Source organism: Eleginops maclovinus, chromosome 8 (assembly GCF_036324505.1).
Source record: "Eleginops maclovinus isolate JMC-PN-2008 ecotype Puerto Natales chromosome 8, JC_Emac_rtc_rv5, whole genome shotgun sequence".
Lineage (NCBI taxonomy): Eukaryota > Metazoa > Chordata > Actinopteri > Perciformes > Eleginopidae > Eleginops > Eleginops maclovinus.
Window position 1 is genome coordinate 18835727 of NC_086356.1, and position 22079 is coordinate 18857805.

Genomic DNA, 22079 nt, shown 5'->3' on the forward strand with positions numbered 1-22079 from the left:
TTTAGACATACTAATATTTTGTCTCCATTCTTTTCACATGAAAGAGAACATTTCATATGCTTCTGGTGAAAACAAGAACATAACTTGCATGCATAGTCATAAAGGGCAGTATAAGTGTCATCTTGGATCAAGTCAAAAACAAGACACTGCAGTAGCTTGGTTTTTGCCTTAAAGATCAGAACAGAGGGATTTAATCACATGGATCAAAGAGAATTTAGCCACATAGCAGCATTATGTCAGCCTTTCAATCAGACTACAGGTGGATTGATTGCAACATTGTGTACAGACATCTCCTGAGGATGGATCCTAATGATGCTTTGAAGTTGGCTGTTGTGCCACATTTAAAAAAAAACCTATTAAATGAATCATCATGACATTTGGTATAGATTGTAAGATGAATCTGACTTTTGAAATCCCAGACTTTTCATTGAGTACCACCAAATACCTCAATATCTACAACATGAATTTTAAAAAATGGCATACAGACATTCTTTGTTCCCAGAAGATACTTTCAAATGACTTTGGTAATGGTCTGTCTCCTATCAATTCACCCTTGGCAGGCTAACATCATTTTTTGTCTAGGTTGTCCTTGTGTTGTCTTTCCAGACGCTAAGACAACCCATACTGTTATCTCAGCCGAGATGTTTCAGGATGGTACCACATCTGAGAGTGCATCTCTCTGGGGGAAGCCACACACCATAACAGGAAAAAATGACTTTGAACTCACAGAAGAGAACAGAGCCACAAGTTCAAACATCGATCATTGTGGCTGTGAAGAAGGCAAGAGTACTAAGATAATTATTTGTTTTTGTACGATTGGTTTCCAATCAGCAAGGATTTCAGATTCCTCTGACTTTTATCACAGATCAGAATAGCATCTCGACAGAGTAAAGCTAGATAACGTTTCAAAAAGATTCATGTTCTGGCTGTTTCACTTTAGGGTTTTGCAGAAAAGCACAATGGTCTGTGGAATAGATTGGAAAAGGTAGTAAAAGCTATCACAAAGGTTGATAATTGATAGTGGGTGCTGTAGATTTATGACACCTGCAGTAAATGTGTGTTATAAGGAACAATGGAAACTCTCCAGGGATGCTTAGACCTGCAGTAGTGACACTTAGTAACAGTGGTCAGGCAATGATAAGATAACAGAGCCATTTCTCTTCAAAGAGGGGAAGATAATAAAGCCATGCAAACGTTCTCACAGGTAATGAAAGTAGCTGTGTGTAAAAAAGCAATGGGGTAGCTTTTAGAATGGAAAAGAGACTCATTTTTGTTTGAAACATGATCTCTCTTCAAACTCAAATAACATGTCTAAAGTCAGGAGGCTTGTTCAGGCAAAACAATCTTTACTGTGGCCAAAATAATATCTATGAAGGAGGAAATAAAAAATATACAATGTTGGGGATTTATGTAAAGGTTGATTCCACTCTCACATTATGCTAAAGCTAAAGCTAGCGATGATCCGGTTTCCTGTGTTTTTGCTACATGTGGCTGCTGTCACCCAATTCTCACCCTCAAGAGGCATGTTTTCATAAAAGATACTTTAGTCACAGTAAGAAGGGATCATTGTGGGATTACTACTCTGAGTATATTGCCAGTCTTTAATTTTCGTGGAACATTCTGTAACGCAGTCCCTCTGGCATCCTGCCAAAGTCAGGCACATTTGAGCCCAATCTTTAAGGCGTAGCTACCGCTTTAGGAGGCCTAAAATGAGATGTAACTCAAGGCTTCACTGACATTTGACTAATCACAATGTTTAAGCAAATTTGAAGAAGCTTGCTGAAAAGAATGTGCCACTGGTACTAGATTATCTTTCTGCCAACCTCATGAGTATTCTTAGCACTTCAGACTAGGCATGGGAAACATGTGGGCTGATTTATGACATTCTGATGAACAATTGCAGATGCATTTGAAAAAATGGTATATCATTCCAGCTCAGTGTAGAGGCAGTAAAATATCTGTAATACCTGCAGAACTGTATTAGGAGTTAGACATCTGCTAACTAATCGTTACAAATGCAAACATGTTCAAGAGCATCCTTTGGAATATATGTTTTGTTCCTGTAGATATAAAGGCCTATGGTTTGGTGGTAAAACGTCCTCCATTTACACAACAGTTATTGTTCCTAAAATGTAATACACACATATCCTACAAGCGGAAAACTCTGGTTTATGAAGAGTCTGGCGGTCAGAGCGCAGATGAGGCTGTCTTCAGTGACAGTAACCACATGCTCTGAATCCAAACACACCCACACAACCCTTAAGATACAGCACCAGCGGTGGTCCGGTTTTACTGTACCAATCCATACCACTATATATCAACAAAACATAGATTGACTTTTTCCCAATTCTTTTAAATATCATGGTTACAACCGTTTTTGATAATTCAAATATAAAACAAGAAATATCTTCTTAGAGGATCATTTGTCCTGTCCATTGCCAGCTACTTTGTTCTAAGTATCTCTTAAGCAGATGATACAGACATATGACTCACATGCATGAGAAAATGGACATTTAATAAAATCTGATAAAGGTAAATGAGAGGATTGACTGGCCTAGCTTAGTGCACTGCAAGCATTAATGTTGCCTAGTAACATAACTTTGTACAAAACACTTCACTTGGCTTATAAACTGCAGTAAAGGTTTCTCCTATCCAACTTGGCTTTATTAGACAGTTTTGGTTACATTCTTAGACAAGGGTTTTCTCCAAACCGACTTTGGAGCTATGGGTAACCAGACACTCTTTCAGATGTCAGTTTGAATTTTATATTTTGGATGTACAAATATATAATGTAGTCTACTAAGTAAAGTTGGACTGCATCCTCCAAAAAAACAGAATTTCACAGGGTTGGCAAGATAGGGAATGCATAGAGTAACAGGTACTAATATGGGTCCTTTCTGGCTTAAAGTTGAGGCAGTATTTGGATTAGCAGTTAGCTACAGTCCGGGTGGTCTTGGATACAGAGTTTATGTTTAATTTAAACATAGGCTGTGTGAGTCTGCATACTGTCAGTGTGCTGAGAAAACCCATGCTGATGAGTAAAACAAGAGATGGGATGGTAAGTCAAATGTGTGGTCTGATGACTGAGGTTTTTAAACCTTTTTATGGTAATCAAGCTGGCAGACAGTATCTTAGTGGAAGTCTCCAGCTGGATAGATACATATCGTTACAGTTAGGAACATTTGTTGCACGTCATTGCTCATCTCCTCTCTCTGCTTGTCAACTCTGTAATATCTGCAAAAAGTATTACAACTAGAATAGAGTCTACAGCCACAGCTGCTTGAGGATGTATAGGCATTTTGCTGGTTTGAGATAAATGCTAACATCAACATGCTAATATACTCAGAATGACAGTTCTAACAAGCTGATTTTCAACATCTTACATTAGAATTTAGTGCTAACGTTTGCTTATTAGCACTAAATACAAAGTAACACATTTTGAGATATTTCCCTAAATCCACAGAGGCCAACCTTATGGTGGAGCAACAGGAAAAGTCAGAGGATCATCAAAATCAGTGATATGAATCCTCTGGAGACCATGAATGCCTGAACAATCTATCCAATAGTTGTTGAAATATTTCAGTCTTGACCAAAGTGAAGGATCGACTTACCACTTGCATAGCTTCAAATATATCAACTACTGTTTTTCTCCAATGTTCTGCATAACCACTAATTGGATGATCTATTGTCTTTGTGATCTTTTTTACCATCCAGCAACAGAAAAATGGAGAAGGGCTGCAGAGAGGGGGGAGGTTGTTGAGTAAGCTGTCAGCTGCACAGACACACCACAGATGCACCACTATAACACTCTTCAGAGTGTAAAGTAAACAGAGCCTGTCTGGACATGGACTGGATATCAGACAGACAAGGAAGGGCCACAAAAGAAAACAACAGGTACTGACCTGTCATGGGTAGACAGAAAGGGAGGACAAAACAGTGCTGCTAAGATCATATTGTTTTATATTATGCATTATTCATTTAAACTAAGAAGAAATCAGTTAACAAAAGTCATGATAAGATGATGTGGCTATGTGCTGGTATGATACTAACCACTTTTTAAAGACCACATGTTATTACATTTACTTTTGTCTATGAGAAACTAATTGTCGGACCTAAAGCTATATGTAACATGTTGCTCCTTTTGGGGGAAAAGGAAATGCCATACTACAGAATACACTGCAGTAATAATTTGAAATACTTAAATAGTATCATTATTATTCAAACCATTATATCTCATCTCTTCTTGTTCTCTATACATGAGCACACACACTTGCATACACACCCACATACACAAACCACACACACAGTAGCAAGGAGAAAATAAACAGGCTGGGTTTTGCTTTTCCTGCAAAATCTAAATATTGACTCGGTAACATATAATCATACACGGTCTGAACAAAATCAAAAATAAACAAGTGTGCCTGTAATGCGCAAGTGTTTGTGTGTTTCATGGGCACTGAGGCCCTTGAATGCTGACACTGACAAACGCACATAAAAAGGTGGACGTGGTTCAGTTTTTACTGGATACCAGACGCTATGGCTTCCATCCAGCTACATAATGTACTTTTTTATTCTCTTTATACACAAAAAAGATTCTATCCAAAGCACAGTGTTATACGTTCCTGATCTAACATCTGCTATCAATCCACATGACTCACATGCAATATTAAAAAGGCTTCAGATTGCCAAGACATAAGTACATTTCCATTGTGCTTTCAGAGGAGCTTTTCCCTTCAATGCCAAGTTTCCAAGTGACATAAGCAGCCAGAAATCCCCCAAACGGTGTTATTATTGTGTTGTAATGTTATTAAAAGCTCATAATGTATGTTTTTCCCCATTTGCTGGAAGCTACAGTACAACATCAGCAAAAATACAGACTGTGTACACTGGCTTCAAATGCATTGTTGTGCTGGAGCCTAAAAAGCCTGTTTTCCTGAATAATCGTGATTGATTGAATGTGGCTTTTGTGTTAGCATACTGTTCGATCTTTTGTTTTTCTCAGTGAGTCTTTATGGCCTATTAGTGATGTGGTAAAGCTGAAAAATGTCTGGCTCTTTGCCTGTCATAGTGTCCTGCTGATGCCAGAAATCATGAGAGGCTGACCAAGAAACACAGAGGCTGAGAGAAATAAAAGTTGTTATTGGACTCACACAAAAGGATCTTTTCTAACTTGTGTTCTCTCTGGTTGAACACGTTTATTTATTTGCCGTCTTACCAAAATGAGAAAATCCATACCCATTCTTATCTATCCATTTAAAGGTAACGCAATGTGCCTGCAGCGGCTCTGTGGTCGTTGGATCAGTCTGTATTTGGCAGCTTCCAGGTGTGAATGCAAGTAAACATCCTGTTATACCTCAGCCCAAAAGTGGTCTATTAGGCTTGTTCCTTCCAAAAGCAATTTGAACAGATGGTCAATTGAATTACACAATCTTTTTGTTGGCCTTCAACAGAGGCTGAAATTGTATGTGGGGGATGCTTGGTGACAATAAAAGGCTGATTTGGATGGAAGTACACACAAACTTCTACCGCATTCAAATAGAAGTTTAACAAAAACACATAAACAGTGAACATTAGCATCTTTTCAATGCCTTTATTTAAAAAATACAGGGTCTGGCTCCAAATAACACTTACAAGATGGAACAAGCATAGTGTGAGGAAGGCTCAGCAGGCCTAGTCAGGTGCAGTGAGGAAACGAGTAGAAAGCACCTTACAATGAATATCCGCTTGATTGTGATTGTAGTCTGTCAAAGAGACACAGAGAGCATGATCAATAAACCATACTATCTGCCGGATTATGCCTGTTGTTTAGTACATTTTGTAACAGAGTTGTATACCTCATTTGTAATGCTTCTTACAGATGGAAAGATACTCCTTCACATCATCAGGGGATCCCAGGACCACAGGAACTCGCTCATGGATGCTGGTGGGCTGGATGTCCAGAACATTCATGGATCCTGTGGTGGCCATGCCTCCTGCCTGCTCCATGATGTAGGCCATGGGGTTGCACTCATACAACAGCCTCAGCTGCAAAGAGAGAAGCAAAAAATAGGAGGGACTTGATATAAAGATTCATAACAAGTGTGGATTTTTACTGCAACTTCACAGGGTCTAAAATTATTCTTAAAAAAACTCCATTCTTATCAGCTCCACTGCTTACCTTGCCCTTTGGACTCTTGGTATTAGCGGGATATAAAAAGATCCCTCCATACACTAAAGTACGATGAACATCAGCTACCATTGAACCAACATATCGACTGCCATATGGAGAAGAACCATCCTAGAAACAAAAAATGTAATGTCAAATTATAGTCAGCATGTTATCTCATATTCAGAATACAAAATATCTTGTAGCAAATTCCACATTTGGTGCCTTTGCAATAATATAGTGTTTCAATGCAACAGTGACTGCCATTACCTCTGGGAATTTCTTCTTTTGTAGGTACTCTTTCACATCTGGGTAAAAATGCTGAGCATATCCCTCATTCAAACTGTAGATTTTTCCCTTTTTCTTAATCTTCACATCCCGATCCACCAGGATGAACTCACCAATTGACTGAAAATTATGTGGAACATGTCAGAAGAAGGACACAGTACACTGAAATAATGAACATAGAGGAATGATGTTAACATTTCTGATGCCATCTATGACAGTAAAACGTACCGGGTCAAGCATGAAGCAGTTGACTCCCTGTCCGGTGGAGAGGACCATCATGGTGGCGCTGCCGTACAGAGCATAACCAGCTGCCACGAGGTTTCTTCCAGGCTGCAGAGCATCCTTCTCACACGGCTCACCGTCAGTGGTCTACGGAGAGGAATGTTGTGGTTGATATTTTCACAAAATTGAATATCATAACGGTTGCATTGATTGCATTACAAACATTGTATCTGCCTGCCAGGAAATGATTCACTTTAACTGTCTGATAACTATAGTTGAGTTAAAAGTACAATCCACTGCTATTAAGCAGAGCCAAGTGGAAATACTCAAGTAAAGTACAGGCATTGGGTAAATAAAATGAGTTGCAACACTAGACACTACTCTTTCACTTATAAATATGAAAGTTTGGCTTAAAAACTTAAGAACTAATAAAAGAATACTGAATGCCATATAAAACAATTGGCTGATAATATAACTGTGTTTATCAGCATGCAGTATCGTCATTACTCACCTTTTTGTAGATGCCGAAAATTGTTCCTATTGAGACAAGACAGTCAATGTTTGAGGAACCATCCAGTGGGTCGAAGCACACAATGTATTTTCCCTGTCAACAAATAATGTCATACATGTCACAAAAATAGGAGGAAAATCCTTCATAAGGAAAAAACACACATATTTGCAAAAGATGAGCATGTTGGATTTGAATACCTGATTGTCTGGATCTACAATGATGGCCTTCTCATCTTCCTCTGACACCAGCACACAGGAGGTGAATGAGGACTTGATCATGTTGATTACCAGGTCATTGGACAGGATGTCCAGTTTCTTCACCTGGTCCCCTGTCACGTTGGTGGTTCCAGCAATGCCATATCTTCCAAGAGAAGAAAGAGGCGAAGACTGAAGAGATCAAAGCCTCGATACATTTTAAAGCAATTTCAAAACACATAGAACATCTAAATAAAATCCCTTGTGAGTGCAATGAGTGCCGCTTTCACTGCTTTTTTTCACAATATGAGAACAGTCTGGAAAGCACTATCTGCTTGGCCTCTGCCCATAGGGAATGTACACAACATGAGTACAGTTCACCTTTGGCCAGGGTTGACGATTAAACTGCTTACTTATTAAATCATAATGAATTTTACCAAAAACCAACACTAAAGTAATATATCCACACAAATCAAAATGAAGTTATAAAAAACCAAGGCCAATGCAATGGAATGAAAGTCATCACATTATCATTACCTTGATTTAATTACAAATAATTCCTATGTTCACATTAAGATGCATGCATTGTTTCTGTCAATTCTTCCCAACATGGAAAAAGTAACTCATGCTACTCACAGGTTAGCGATCCCAGCCTTCCTGACAGCCGTTGAAATGGCTTTGACAGCTGTGCAGATGGAGTTGAGCAGGTTAGTCAGCTCACCTGTCCCCTGGGCCTTCCTGCCCTCCTCCAGGACAAACCTGGTAAGGGTCAGCACGTTGGTATCGAAGGCTCCTTTATCAGACATTGTGCTGTCAGGTGTGGGACCAAATGTCTCAAGTTAAATAGGTGAGCGTGGACCCACAGTTAAAAAAAGTGGACTCTAGAACTGAGATGGGGGAAGGGACGGGGGTGTGCGACTCTTCCAACCAATCTAAAGTGTCCTTTCTCACAGTGAGGGGTTGGTTGATCACTTCTGTAACTGTGGGTTTAAAAGTGCAAAGTTCAGAGATAGTGATTTGTTTTCAAGTAGCAATGGCCTGAGCCTGATTCATTCACTCAGTGTGATTTTAGATAGCTGGATATCAGTCTGCATTGTTCTGTTTGATGATGATGAGGCTAAATACAAATGTTAGGGACAATTGAATTACAAAATCACGTTATTAAACCCAAATAGAGTTCATTTACACTGTCTTTGAGTGAAATGATTTTATTGTATTCTATAAACTCGTGACAACATGTCTCTGTGTTGGAATTCAACAGACACTGGAATGGCTGCCATACATGTAGAGATTGAGATTTAAGAAACATTTGGAGTGGTGTCTTAATTTGTTCCGGAGCTGTATCATTTATCACCTAACTATCAACAAATGCTCCACACTTTTCATATAGTTGCTTGAGCCTTAGTTTTGCAGGTGCCAAGCAAGTAACAAGATTTATTTAGCTCAAAATAAACACACAAACACTAAACATTTCTTTGCAAAAACACCTTATTCGATGAAGTGGTGCACAGTTTGTACAGGACATGACTAACTGAGCACTGAATACACTACCATAGCTTCTCAAAACATTCCTTCCCTGCATGATTCTGAAGAAGGGTAAAGTTCAAAATCATGGGACTCACTGTCCTCGTCTACCCTACCTGCTTTTATACAACCCCTTTAATATTACATGCGCTGATAAATCTGTATAATTAATAGACAGCTACATTCAGAGGTGGTGGAGGTGCGGCAGTGTGCATGTATTACGTTTCTGACCGTCTCTGTCTGTGACACAAACAAGGGAGGGTAAAGGTATGCACGTGTTCCATGCAGTTACTTCACATAAATCATAGGCCTAGATGAAATATACCAGAGACCTGTTGCAAAACAGAAAGCTACAGTTGAACATTGAATTTAGCAGGCATGGTAAACGCCACAACTATGAGGTAATGAATGACGGAGAGTCACACACCAATCACAGCTCTTTCAGGTAGTGGTGACCAGTGTGTGAGAGCAACAATAATCACAAAACAGACCCTGTTGTAATAGGTCCCTTGGAACACACACATACACAACAATTCAATTACAAAGCTATATTTTTATTTATTTATAAGGAACAGAAGTCAAATGTACTATTTTACAAGTTAAACCCCACAAACTTTACACAAATAATGTGCTATGACTGGTCTAATAATTGTAATTCTTTATTGTGTCCACATGATGTCGCTGTGTAGTTTACAAGCTGTTGTATTTAAATAAAGTCTGGCCAAAATAAAATTATAGGGATTAGGCTATTTCCTGCAGGTAACTAAATCAACTTCAGTTGTTTAATCCTCTGTAAATAAAGGCAGTCATTTTCTTCTTCCCCCTTAACATTTTAGCACAACAAGATCTACATTTACTCATACTACAGGATGTAAGCTTGACCAACTTGTTCTCCATTTGTTATTATACTCTAGTAAGAGGAATAAAATCATGTATTTAAACACAAATAATGTGCAGTTTTATTTGGCTCTTAAAAAAAACCTTTCCCAAGTATGCTACTATAGGAAAAGTGAACATTATTTAAGAATTATAAAATATATATAAATAATGATGTTGGATTAAATAATATAAACAGTAGGAGTTTGTGTAAAGACATAATGCATATTCTAAAAAAATTGAAATGTTGATTTAGACTGCTATTAGCCAAAACAGAAACAGCCCTTCTGCTGTGAAGGGAAGCCTGCAGAACGTCTTTAAAAAATATGCTACAGCGATAATGGAGACGACATTATGGTCTGTTTGCTGTGTAATCGACTCAATAGAAGAAAAGCCATCATTAATAATTCACTGAGGAGTATTCAGCACCTGACAGGCTCCCAGGAGCCTGCTGTGCGTGGTGACAGCTCTCCGCACATGCGCAGTAGCTGTCCCACTGCTGCAGAGTGCAAACTTATTTAGTTTCAAAGCCAAAGCAGAAATAAAGAAGAAAAGACAAGAAAAAAAAGACATCCTTGCTTTTGCATTTATGTCTAAAACATGCTATCCGACTTTTGCAGCTGATACTTTGTCATATAATGTTTAACATCTCTGCTTCACCCTAACTTGTTGTTACCTTCCCCAGCACAGGTAAGTGGCATCCCATCACGCTATTAGCTAGCTAACGTAGGCTAACAGGTGAATGTGTGCCGACTTCCATTTCAAATAAACAGAAAAACAATAAAGTATTCTTTTTAACGTAAGAAAGGTGAATAGTTTTGTACAATCACGATATCGTTGTTTAAGCTTATTTTATCTCACCGTGACCACAAGGCGTCAGGCTTAAGCAGTTTTAAGCCTGCTAATTTCTGTTTGGGCAGTCGAGAGTCAATTTGGGCCCTTTTATTTAAATTACATTTTGTCATAATGTCATTTTCTACTACGGTGCACTGTATATGTTTTAGGAATAGGACTGCATACCTGTTTCAGCAGGTTCTATGAGTGTCAAACGTTGATTGCATCTTTGGTGGATTGAAATTCCCAAGCGAAATGATAATGAGGACATCTTGACCACCTGCACAACAAAGGGAGGGGGAAACGTTTTTTGGACTATTCCGCAAAACCGGAAACACCTGTCTTGGACTCAACCAATTCTGACTTGTGACCCTTTTAGACAAATCAATGTTTACTTGACCTTTTAATGCAAATATCTTCACCAGTTCAACCAAGGAGTTTTCTTTTTAAATGATTCCTTCTCTTATTTTTAGCAACCTTATTAAGTTGTATTTATCTAGAAATTCACAAGAAAAATACGAAATTGGTGTAGACTTAAGGTCTAAACCCTATTTATCACTACACTATTTTATTTGAAGATACTGCATGCATACCAGTGAATGTAACCCAGGTGTTTTTACCTTAATTCAACCAGAAGTAAAGTACTAATTGAGATTTAAAAATATATGTGTCCTGGTCACGAAGTTTGACTGCAAAAACCTTAATGTCACATATACTGATAATAGTGATGGCCGGAAACTCATTTAGATTGGAACCAAATAAGAGCAAAACAGAAGTGTCCAAGCAAAACACACCAAGTGTACACACAATATATCCTTGGTGTCTGTTTTAAGTTAGTAAATTAATGATTTAATGAGAATTTGGATAACTCCAAAAGGCATAAAACATACTACGTTTCAAAACTCATGTATTTCTTTTTGGGTCTATTGTTATCTTTCTAATCCACTCCTCATACCTCGTCCATTTTGTACATGTTCTGTTTTTTCCAAGCATTTCTGCTCACTTGAGCTGCAATCTGCTTTCCTACAATGCGTTTTCCCAAGCCACTCTATAACATTCATATGAGAGCAGCAGAAAAAGTACCTTCGGTCACCGTGGCTGCGTCCAAAGAGAGCTTGTTAAACGTACTGGATTTATTGCCTGAGGCTTGATGTCATGTGTTCATTCAGGCTTCAGATTAAAATGCCAGTGTGGAGACAGTCTGATTTCAATGTGAAGGGGGAATTATTTACTGACACATAATATGCACATTCTAAATGTTATAAGTCAGTGTTCATGTTTAATTTAGTACAGTGAAGAAGACTAGTATTGATAACTGGATAAAAAAGCAGGAAGTAAAACCATATTGATGTTGACAGCAGTGTATTCTAAGATAATTGGATAAATGATGTATATACTCTGACATATTTTAGCTCTATTTTTATTATAATTTGTGTTGAATCTAATGCTTTTGCAGCTGGAACAACCTCATTTATATTTCCACATCTCATGGTGTCTTATTTTAAACATAAAAACCTACCTTACTAGTTGCTAATGTAACTAACTTACTATAAAGGTAATATATGTAAGACACTGACGGGCCTACAGACTATGTTCATTCTTAACTCCTCTATAAAACCTCAACATGCTGAGAACTGAAGGTGCTGCTTACTGATGAGAAAATGATATGACACTGTAATGCGGTGAGTCACTGTTGTGCACCAAGGCTTAGCTCTTTGCTCACTGTACTTTTTGCAGAATTAACTATAATGTGTCAGGGCCTGGTATTGCATTTCCTATATGCAAGCATTGTAATGTAAGCTGTTATTGACTGCTGGACTAAGGCTGGGAGAGACAGAGAGATTGAATGAGTGAAGCAGTAGGACTATACATGTAGAGGAAAAGCTAATTATCAAGAAGTGAAGCATGCTTAATCTGCTTGTTTGTATTTTTATACAGATTTATTTGAATGCCCAGCTGGATATAAAAGGATCCCTTCATTTTTTATACTCTGTGAATCACACTAATGGCCCAAGGCAGTTACATTTTGAAAAATGTTTCAGGTAATTATTATTATTATTACTTTCAAAATAGAATGATTTCAAATTTCTCGATGTGAATGTCCTAACTTTTACGTTATTCGTAATGCACAAAATAAGTTATTCCTATTTTGCATGCTTTATAATGGAATTCAACAATCAAAAAGACTGGACACTTTAACACATAGTCCTCTCAACTAAAAAGAAAACACATTTACATTTGTATAAGCATTTATACCTGTTTCAACTAATTGAGAAGTGCAAAAGATTTCTGTTCATTTTTGTATGTTTACTTGCTGAAATATTTGGAAGATGTCTGTGGTTGAGAAAACCTGCCAAGAGTCTGGTCAGGCTTTTTGAGGGAGAGTTGCATTGTAATTATAGAGCGGATTCAGTCTATGTAGAGAGACATACCATTTAGAGAGAAGGGACTACTGAAAACAGAGCGTCTACACAATTAGAAGTTCCTCCTCTGTCCCTCCTCTTCTTGTGGGACAGGCTCACAGAGTTTATAGTCAAATACATCTCGAGGTGATGGAAGGAAGGCTCTAGGCTGGAATACAGATTGTCGCTTTTGAACATATAATACTGAGGTAAGTAAAGAAAAAGAAACGAAGGGCAGAAGTATATAGCCTTAAGCTTTTTAAGGCCTTAGATATTTTTAACCAAATATTGTTGTGTTTTCCAGTATTCAAGGTAAAACAATTACCACCTTTTAGTAGTTTGCAGATGTAAATGCATTGTCTATTTTGAAAATGTCTTCAAAAAAAACTAAAGACACAATGCAGTGATCACATTTATAGGGCCGTTTGTCTGGATTTTTTTTTTTTTACTCTGCAATAGTAACAAAGTGTTTTTATTCCACTGTTGGTTACCAGGTCAAAGCACTGAAGAGTGTGTTCCTAACTACTTGGGCATTGACTACAGTCATCAGTCGGACTTGGACTACATCAAGTGTGTGGACCATTTCCAAAACACCGCCAACATTAAGCGGCTAAGCCTTAAGAGGAGGCCAAAAGTGGCCCTCAACAATGTGGAAAAGTCTTCCAGCATTTCATCCAGCCAGTGGTATTCTGCAGAATCTTTGTCATCATCTAGCAGTGATGATACAAGACTACTGGGCATGTCTTCTACAACCAGCCGCCGTCCTCCTCTTCCTCCACCACATGGTTCCTCATTGGATAACAAACCCTCTCGGAGTGAAGGACCCACTACCCCTCAGCCGGCTGCAAGATCTTTTCCTTTACAAAAACAAAGCCCTGTGGGGGAAGATACCGTTATGGAGACCTTAAAACATTTGGAACAGGAGGTTAAGACACAGCTTCCACCTCAGCCCCAACCCCGTCGACGACTAGCCAGCTTTGGAGGGGTAAGCTCCCATGGGTCTCTCTCCCCCTTCACTGGCCTGGGTGCATATAACCTGAACAACAATGGGAACAAGCCTACTACCACAGGAGGTGATGTGCATGCCCACCTTAGCTCGTCCTTGGGCAGTAGAGGCAGCACAGGATGCCTAAGACAGAGTTCACAGTGCTCTGGTAGAACCACTCCAGTGACAGGTCTCGGCCCGATGCACCTGCAGCATGTTCGTGACCAGATGGTGGTAGCTCTGCAGAGGCTGAAGGAGCTGGAGGAGCAGGTGACAATCATCCCTATCCTGCAGGTAAAAATCTCAGTCCTCCAGGAGGAGAAAAGGCAACTGGTCTCTCAGCTTAAGAACCAAGGTGACAACAAGGACGTAAGTGATGTGATCTGGAAGAGAGCCGACAGCATGGAAAAGTCGGACATTAAGAACACAATAAAAACAGAGGAAGAACTTGACGAAATATTGAGAACTGACCACAATGATTTTAAGGAGTTCAGGCAACTGACTGAAGAGATGCAGGCATTGGAAAGAACCATCAAGGGCAAACATTTTCAAACCAGGCATGAAAAAGGCCAAAACCCTCTACATGACAATGCTATCAATTCAGTCGCAGCTGTAACTGATAAAGATATCACCCTGTCTAGAACAACTAAAGAAAACAAATATGTGTACACTGATCAGGTAGAGACGAAGTCCATTGCAACAGAAGTGACTGAAGAAATTCTTGGACTATACACAGAACGGGAAGCAAAGATTGATGCCCAACAACTTTTAATTGGTGCCTTGAAGGAGAGAATCTGCTACTTAGAAGCAGATTTGAAAGAATCAGCTCTCCAGACAGAGATGAGCCGTCTGAAACTGGAGCTTCATGCTGCAGGAGCAAGGAACCGAGCTGATAAAGCTTGCTCTGCAAAACCATGCACTGTGAGCAAAAGCATTGAGGCAAGGCCCCACACCACAAGCCAGGGTGTTGGAAATCACACAGAGCTCCAAGATGCCAGCACAGGGAGGGCAACAGAGGTGAAGACTGTGGGAGTATCTTGTTACGGGCCTGAGCTTAAGAGTGTTTGCACAGGACCAGATGAACCCATGAGCCACTGGGAGGTCAGGGAGCGAGTGGAGACCATGGAAAAGGGTGTGGGGATCCACGTTTCTACAAACACCCAGGGAGTTGGAAATGACATAAAGTTATGTGATGTAGAAACCAACACTGAGATACCAGTGGAGAATCTGGGTTCTAAGACAAAACAGATTAGGTATCGCTCAGTTGGTTGTGGGGACTGTTCTGTTGATGTGATAGTCAGCAAGGCAAAGGAAGTTGTTTCTCAAGGTATTGCTACAGATCAAGTCAGAGAGTAGATCTGGGAGTCATGGCATCACCTCAGACAGCTTGTCAGCGTACCAACACTGAATCCAGTTCAGTGTCCCGCTTTACCAACACCAGCCATGCCTTTAACACGGACTCCAGCACTAATACTTTGTTAAGTACACAAGACAAGCACACCAACACAACTCAGACTTTTACTAGGACAGTATCAGTAGGCAACAGGGTCAAAGACATCAAATGTACCCCAGAGACCCGCAGTATTGGGGTAGGAACTGAAAATATACAAGGAAGTGCATTAAGCCAAACAACAGGGACAACTTTCAAGTTAACCCGAGACGCTGGTGTTGGATTTACAAACATTAATGATAATTTCCTGATTGGGCTGAAAACCCGCAATATGGCCTCTGGACCCTCCCATCTACCTGACCCCATCAAGACAAGGAGCATCGGTGTGGGGGAGGGGAGGATACGAGATCTGTCTGTCTCATGCAGTACACCTGGCCAGATGATCCAGAGATCATCATACTCTCAGTGGGGCCCAGAGCTGAACCATTACATAGAGAAGATGCAATGGCTTCTCAGGGAGCATGGGGACCTGCTGACTGATGACCAACCTCCTGGGAGAGAAGGATTTGTCCCACAACACAGTAGCCAAGGAAGTACCAACTCCAAGCTGTCCTGCAATGACAAAGCTGCAGCACAAGGAGAAACAGAAGCCCATCCTGTAGTTCCTCAGCCATCAGGTAATACTGCAGATTCAGTAGTTTTTAAGGAGTTTTGGTAGGGCATCTGACCAAAAATCATGTGTGTATCCTCTTCATTTATTCGCATCTTGCTGCAAACAGGTCAGTGAAATAGCATTAAACCAAGGCAGAGCATATAGCTTTCCAAACCTTTGCATTATTGTAATCCTGATCATAAAAGTCTATCACATCCTGTGTACCCAGTGATTAGAACACTGTGGCACTACTGGCCAAAAACACCTTTAGTTACCTTGTTTAATAATAACATTAACTTTTGTAATGTTTGTACCATTGTGCTGGAACTATTTAAAACCATCAGCATTAAGCTTTTTCTTTGTTGCAGTCAGCGGAGAGTTTCAGTGTCCATCTCCACTCTTCGATGACTCCAAGTGTGACCAAGCAAACCCAGGACTGTGCCATCAAGGTGGCTCTAATTCGGAGGTGAAAAGAATGATACAGATGTTGGAACAACAGGCATCCTCTAATCTGCAAGGTAAACATGCACATGTCTGTGTCTGTGTGTTATAAAAGTAATCAACATGAGGAAGACAGTAAACATTAGGGTGGGTAAGCATATGTCTCTGTGGAAGAAGTCTAAACATATTTTACTTCCAGACTGCTCCCAAGGCCCACTCCAAACTTAATTTAGGTGTAGAGGAAGTGGCTGCTTTTGGCGCTGCATGTTGACTTTTTGAGGTAAACTCTTGGAATGTTTGGAATTATATCTGGTTTTGGAGGGCGTCTAGTACCACATACCTGTGGCGGAGGGTCTAAAATTGAGTGGCAGCTGTTTTTAGAGGAAACTTTCCCTTTTTAATGTGGCCTTCAGGTTGGTAAGAGCGTATGAAGCATTGTGAGAATATATCCTCGCTAAGTCTTGCCCAGTATCTGTGTCTGTGGAGTATTTAATTAAATAAAATGCATATGACACGGTAATAAATGGTGGTGTATGTTAAGATTTAGATATGCCTTTGCTGCATGTTGTTTCCAGACAGGTCCACTAATCCCGCTGTGAGGTCTGTAATGAAGAAAAAAAATGGCGCCCAGGGTTGTAGCAGCAACAGGAAGAGCATGAAGTTCATGAGGGTGATCACAGGGTAATCATCTAATCTCAGAACAGATTGAGACATAAGTATAATAGCATATTTATGTATTTACTCTGACGTTTGGTCCTTAGATTGGATCCCGTGTCTTCTTATGAATGTTGTGCCAGTGAGCAGGCACACCCTGAGGAAGTGCAACAGAGAGGAAACACAAATTCAAGGGAAACTTCTCAAGATGGAACCCAAGGAAGGAAGGGAAAAGGTGGTTCCAACAAAGGGTCAAAAGGGACTTCAAAACCACATACACAGAGGTAATGTTTTAAAGCCCCAGAAACTCAGTTGAAGGCATTAGAAACCTATAGGGGTTCTGCTCAGGTCTGAACTCACACTGTGTAACTGTTAGCCTTTTATTCTTTCAAGGTGCAAGTTAAGTGAAAAGATGTATTCTGCTTGTCAAGCCTTGAAGATGCACCTGAGTGATGACCCACCATTATCCAGCAGAGAACTGGTATGTTTTGTTCAATATATTCAGCTCTAGGGCCGTTGAAGCTCACTATGTGTGCATGTGTGAATGAATGTGTGTACATGTTGAATTGAATGTCACTGCATGGGTGTGGAGAGAAGCTCCAGGGTGCAGGGTGTGTTCAAGTATACTATTTAAAAAAGAATTGGCTTTTGCATTGGATAGAAAAGGCGCAGGAATGTTCCTGCTCTGTCATTTTCTGTTATTACATTTTTCTTGCGCTTGAAAAAAACAACATTTGTGAAAGGAGTAAAAGAGGCTCCTTCTCCAAGATAATTTAGTATACAAATAGAGAGAATGAAGTAAAAAATAAGCATATTCAATAGGAACATTAAGATTTTATTCAAAGACTGCTGAGCAATGTTATGATACTTACACAAAACATTCTCAGCATCCCAATATTTATTTATGGATTATATAAAAATAGATTACTAAGCCTCAGCCTTTGTTTGCTCATTTGTCTGATTTATTTCACTCACATTGTTGGATTCTCCTTTATCTTCAAAGCTCTAATTGCTCTGCATACGTTTAATTATGGTGAATTGCGAGACGTTTTTGGTTGCATATAACATTTTTGTCCTTTTCCAGCATGACTGTCTACAAACAATCCAGCAAGAGTGGTTTTCTGTATCCAGCCAAAAGTCCGCCGCTCCTGAAACAATAGGGGATTACTTGTCTACATTTCGGGTCATTTCACCTTCAGTATTGCAACAGATAGCTAACATGGCTGACGGCAATGGAAACACAGCTCTGCACTACAGCGTGTCTCATTCCAACTTTGCAATAGTCAAGAAATTGCTTGATGCAGGTACAGTAATGTAAAGTGTCTATTTTTACAGCATTGTGCATTAGTGCTCTGGTTCTGTGTATCTACAGTATGCTCCCTAATAGCGGGAGTAATTAGGTGAATTAGTGAGTGCATCATATGTTGTTTTTTATACATCATATAAGTAAAATAAACTATGATTTTCAAAATAATGACTAAAAATAAGGTACTTTTTCCTATCCCAGGTGCACTCGTTTCAAACTTTAAAGGATAATTGAGTGTTGCCAAAACAGGATGAGGAAAATACATTTGGCAGACTGCTGCATGACCAGTGACAAAATATGTTTTGTCTTACCATTAAATCTGTTTTGAAAAACACAACACTGAAAATGTAAAAAGCGTGACTAGAGACTGTTTTTATGTTGCACAAAATGAAGACTAGAATGACCATGTACCCTTTATGAGCCAAAACAAGTTTAATTGAACCTCTTCTGAAACTGTTAGTGAAGGTAGTTCGGATGCACTTCATGTGGCTTATTCTTTAGGCAAGTTGAAATGTTAACTATGTGGAAACTGGGCACTTTAATGCTTTGGCCAAGGCTAAAATATATGTGTAATGTTGTGGCTTTTACTTCAAAAATTGATGGCTGTGCATTTCATGTCTATGAATAAGAACAATGAATCCCTCTGGTGTAGGAGAAAAATAGAAAACGTTTTTCAATTTGAAACTTTTTAGTCTGTATAAGAGGAAAGAGTTTGCAAGTAGAAGCAATTAATATATACAATTATAAAAAACGTTTTTCATCATTACTTACTCTTGTTAAACTTTTTTTTCTCCCCTGGGGAATGGACCACCATCGCTGCAGAGGTTTGCAACGTCAATCAACCGAACAAAGCCGGTTACACGCCCATCATGCTGGCTGCACTCGCGGCTGTGGGAATTCCAGAGGACATGAGGGTTGTGGAGCAGCTCTTCCTAAAAGGAGACGTCAACACCAAGGCCAGCCAGGTCAGTGTGCTCTCAAGTAATGGTAGTGGCTGTGGCGCCCTGCTGATTCCCTGAATGGATCCTGATGTCCTGAGGTCCCTTTTAAAATAAAAAAACAGCATGTTGTTGAACTTTTAATAATGTAAAAGTAGATGTGTTTTACTTTTTTAGCTTGTTAGGGTACATGCACGTTTCAAAAAGTTAAATTGAAGAGCAATTTAAGACCAAGTGAAAGGAAATGTATAACCCCTTTCTAGTTTTCTGTCATTAAGGGCCAGACGTATTAAGGGAAGTTAGCAGCATATGAATAAAAATAAGTCCAAGAACTACTTTAGCATCTATTTGTTCAAACATTTTTATAAACATCTTTACTATTTGCATTAAAAACAACAAAAGATGCCTACATATCAGGTATTTGAGTTTAAGACCTTTTGATGACCTTCAGAATCGTCAGAGAAGGTTGTGTTTTATTGACAATAAAGAAGATTTTAAAAAATAAATATAAACTTAAGTGAAATAACGACAATGGGCTGTCCAATTAATTATAATTTCTTGAAAAGACATAATTAGTACCATGTTTCAAAACCAAGGAAAATGATAAGATCAATATTAGGAAATTGCAGAACCATGCAATAAAGTTTTTGGATGTGTCCATATCTCTAATAAGTGAAGAATGGAGAAAGTGTGAACACCAAGCTTTTCCATATTTGAAATGTCTGAAATTACAAACTCTGCATCATTAACAGTGTATATCTGTTTGACCCCTGCATCCAGGCTGGTCAGACAGCTCTGATGCTGGCTGTGAGTCACGGCAGGATGGACATGGTGCAGGCGCTGCTGGCACGGGGGGCCGACGTCAACGTCCAGGATGACGAGGGCTCCACGGCGCTCATGTGTTCCAGCGAGCATGGACATGCCGACATTGTCAGACTGCTGCTGGCACAAGAAGACTGTGATGCCACTCTGAGTGATAGTGTACGTGAGTCAGTACTTCGCCTCCCTGCAACCTCTTTAAATGTGGTGGCTTCAAGCTGTGAAGCTGAGGGGTTCCTACTTTGTGTTTCATTTCATATCCATGTAGTATTATTACAGCAGAGTGAACAGTGAATATATCAGGGAGACAAAGGCAAATAAATGGTATTTAAATCAATGATGGTTTTAATGAACTCCTACTGTATTTGAGTTTGTGTTTTACAGGATGACAGCACAGCCCTGTCCATTGCACTGGAGGCGGGACATCATGACATAGCAGTGCTCCTTTATGCACATGCCAACTTCTCCAAAGGACAGACAGGGGTGAGTGGGTCTAAACTAACACTTAAACAAAGTATTTGTGGGTAATTTTCCAAAAACTTCTTGTATGTTTGTGTGTTTGAACAGGCAGCTGCTCGTCACGGCGGCAGGTCTCTGTCCTCCTCTAGTGGCAGAAACATCTTGGAATGAAGTGATGCCCAGAAGGCTGAGGGGATGCTTTTTGAGTCTTATGTTTGAGGTGATTCAGTATCATAGCCTTCATAGCAGAGAGGGACATTTTTAACAGTGTCAGCACTTCAACTTTTCATTCAAATGACAGAATGCTAGTTATTCTCTGAAATGCATAGTATGTATTAACTCAGCAGATAATATGCATGGCAGAATTATTTGTAATGAGATTGTTAATACATCTGAACGGTTAATAGTTCATGTTTGTGTCCTGCAGTCATCTATTATTTACAATCGATTCTTTCTTTAATCCTTTTAATTGTCTATTTTGTAAATTATATTTAAGTGTGATATTTTTAAATATACTAAGTATGCAAAATAGTATTATAATATTATACAACAACATATACAGTACCATCAAACTCATAAACATGAGAGTAAATATAAATGAGTAAAAAACAGATAATAAATAGCTACAAATAGTTTCCATTTTGTCAATTAATTTTAAAAAATGGTGGAATAAATCCATATTTTTTAATGTAAGCAATTTTTTATTAAATGATTTATTGGTTTTTAAGTTGGTACTTTTGCTGTATCTGTACTGCTTCCCTAGAATAGTCTTTAAGTAGATACGTTATGTCATTTTACACATGGTCTTGTTTGTGACATAAGGAATACTTTAACATTTTGGAAACGCAATTTTCTTGCTTGGATAACAAAATGAATAAAAGTTGCAAATAATAATCAAGGTTTCAGTGTTTTGGATGAACATTTATTACATTTTCTGTTATTAAGTTACTACATCAGTTGGAGAAAGAATGTCAGTTGAACTTGGGTCATGAGCATCTCTTTCCCTCATTATCACATCTGGCAGACACCAGTTTGATTCACCCTGACACCTAGCTCTCTGTTCTTTCTCCAACACCTCCAATCGGCACTCCTTTCGGCTGGCTTGGTTCTAGTTTGTATTATCCTTTAATAAGGAAAGGGCCTGACAATGCATTAAACATATTTTCAGGAGACCAATGGAGAAAACTAGCTTATTCTTTACTGTATTTGGCCTGATCAAAGTATGCTTGGCTCTATCCCTTTTTGCACCCCCTCAAATTAAAACTGAATTCAAGCTTTGAATAAGCTATAAAGAATGAATAAAACATTCAGAATAACCTGTTCCCCGGTACAGGCTGTTTTAATTAATATTAAATAAGACCTAGCTACACAAAGGCAGTTTTTTGGTCCATGTTGGTTTTCAAAGTAGAGAGATTATATTCTGAATTAGCCATGCAACA

General features: G+C 39.1%; 2 protein-coding genes across 2 annotated transcripts; one reads left to right on the forward strand and one right to left on the reverse strand.

The window, feature by feature from the left end:
* Positions 1-5575: 5575 nt before the first annotated feature.
* fbp1b (fructose-1,6-bisphosphatase 1b) lies at positions 5576-8254 on the reverse strand. The gene is made up of 8 exons (XM_063890415.1): positions 7997-8254; positions 7364-7526; positions 7167-7259; positions 6662-6802; positions 6416-6553; positions 6158-6277; positions 5835-6024; positions 5576-5741 (listed from the first exon to the last, which is right to left on the reverse strand). Exons 1-7 carry the CDS (start codon positions 8164-8166, stop codon positions 5836-5838), a joined length of 1014 nt encoding a protein of 337 aa, XP_063746485.1. The 5' UTR covers positions 8167-8254; the 3' UTR covers positions 5576-5741; position 5835.
* A 4883-nt stretch (positions 8255-13137) lies between these two features.
* LOC134868975 (KN motif and ankyrin repeat domain-containing protein 1-like) lies at positions 13138-21468 on the forward strand. Its single transcript, XM_063890404.1, is given in 12 exon segments — positions 13138-13205; positions 13491-15326; positions 15329-16048; positions 16392-16541; positions 17040-17145; positions 17226-17402; positions 17512-17599; positions 18203-18422; positions 19247-19389; positions 20143-20343; positions 20566-20664; positions 20749-21468. Coding segments are annotated over 11 exon segments (3558 nt in total). The 5' UTR covers positions 13138-13205; positions 13491-13735; the 3' UTR covers positions 20812-21468.
* The last annotated feature ends 611 nt before the right edge of the window (positions 21469-22079 follow it).

Bases quoted from the DNA above. Each gene is read 5' to 3' on its own strand.
- fbp1b (XM_063890415.1), bottom strand. From the start codon at position 8,166: ATGTCTGATAAAGGAGCCTTCGATACCAACGTGCTGACCCTTACCAGG. The intron at 6,803-7,166 runs GTGAGTAATGAC...TCCTCTCCGTAG, and splicing joins TTTTCGGCATCTACAAAAAG to ACCACTGACGGTGAGCCGTG. The intron at 6,025-6,157 runs GTAAGCAGTGGA...CTCTCTTTGCAG, and splicing joins CCAAGAGTCCAAAGGGCAAG to CTGAGGCTGTTGTATGAGTG.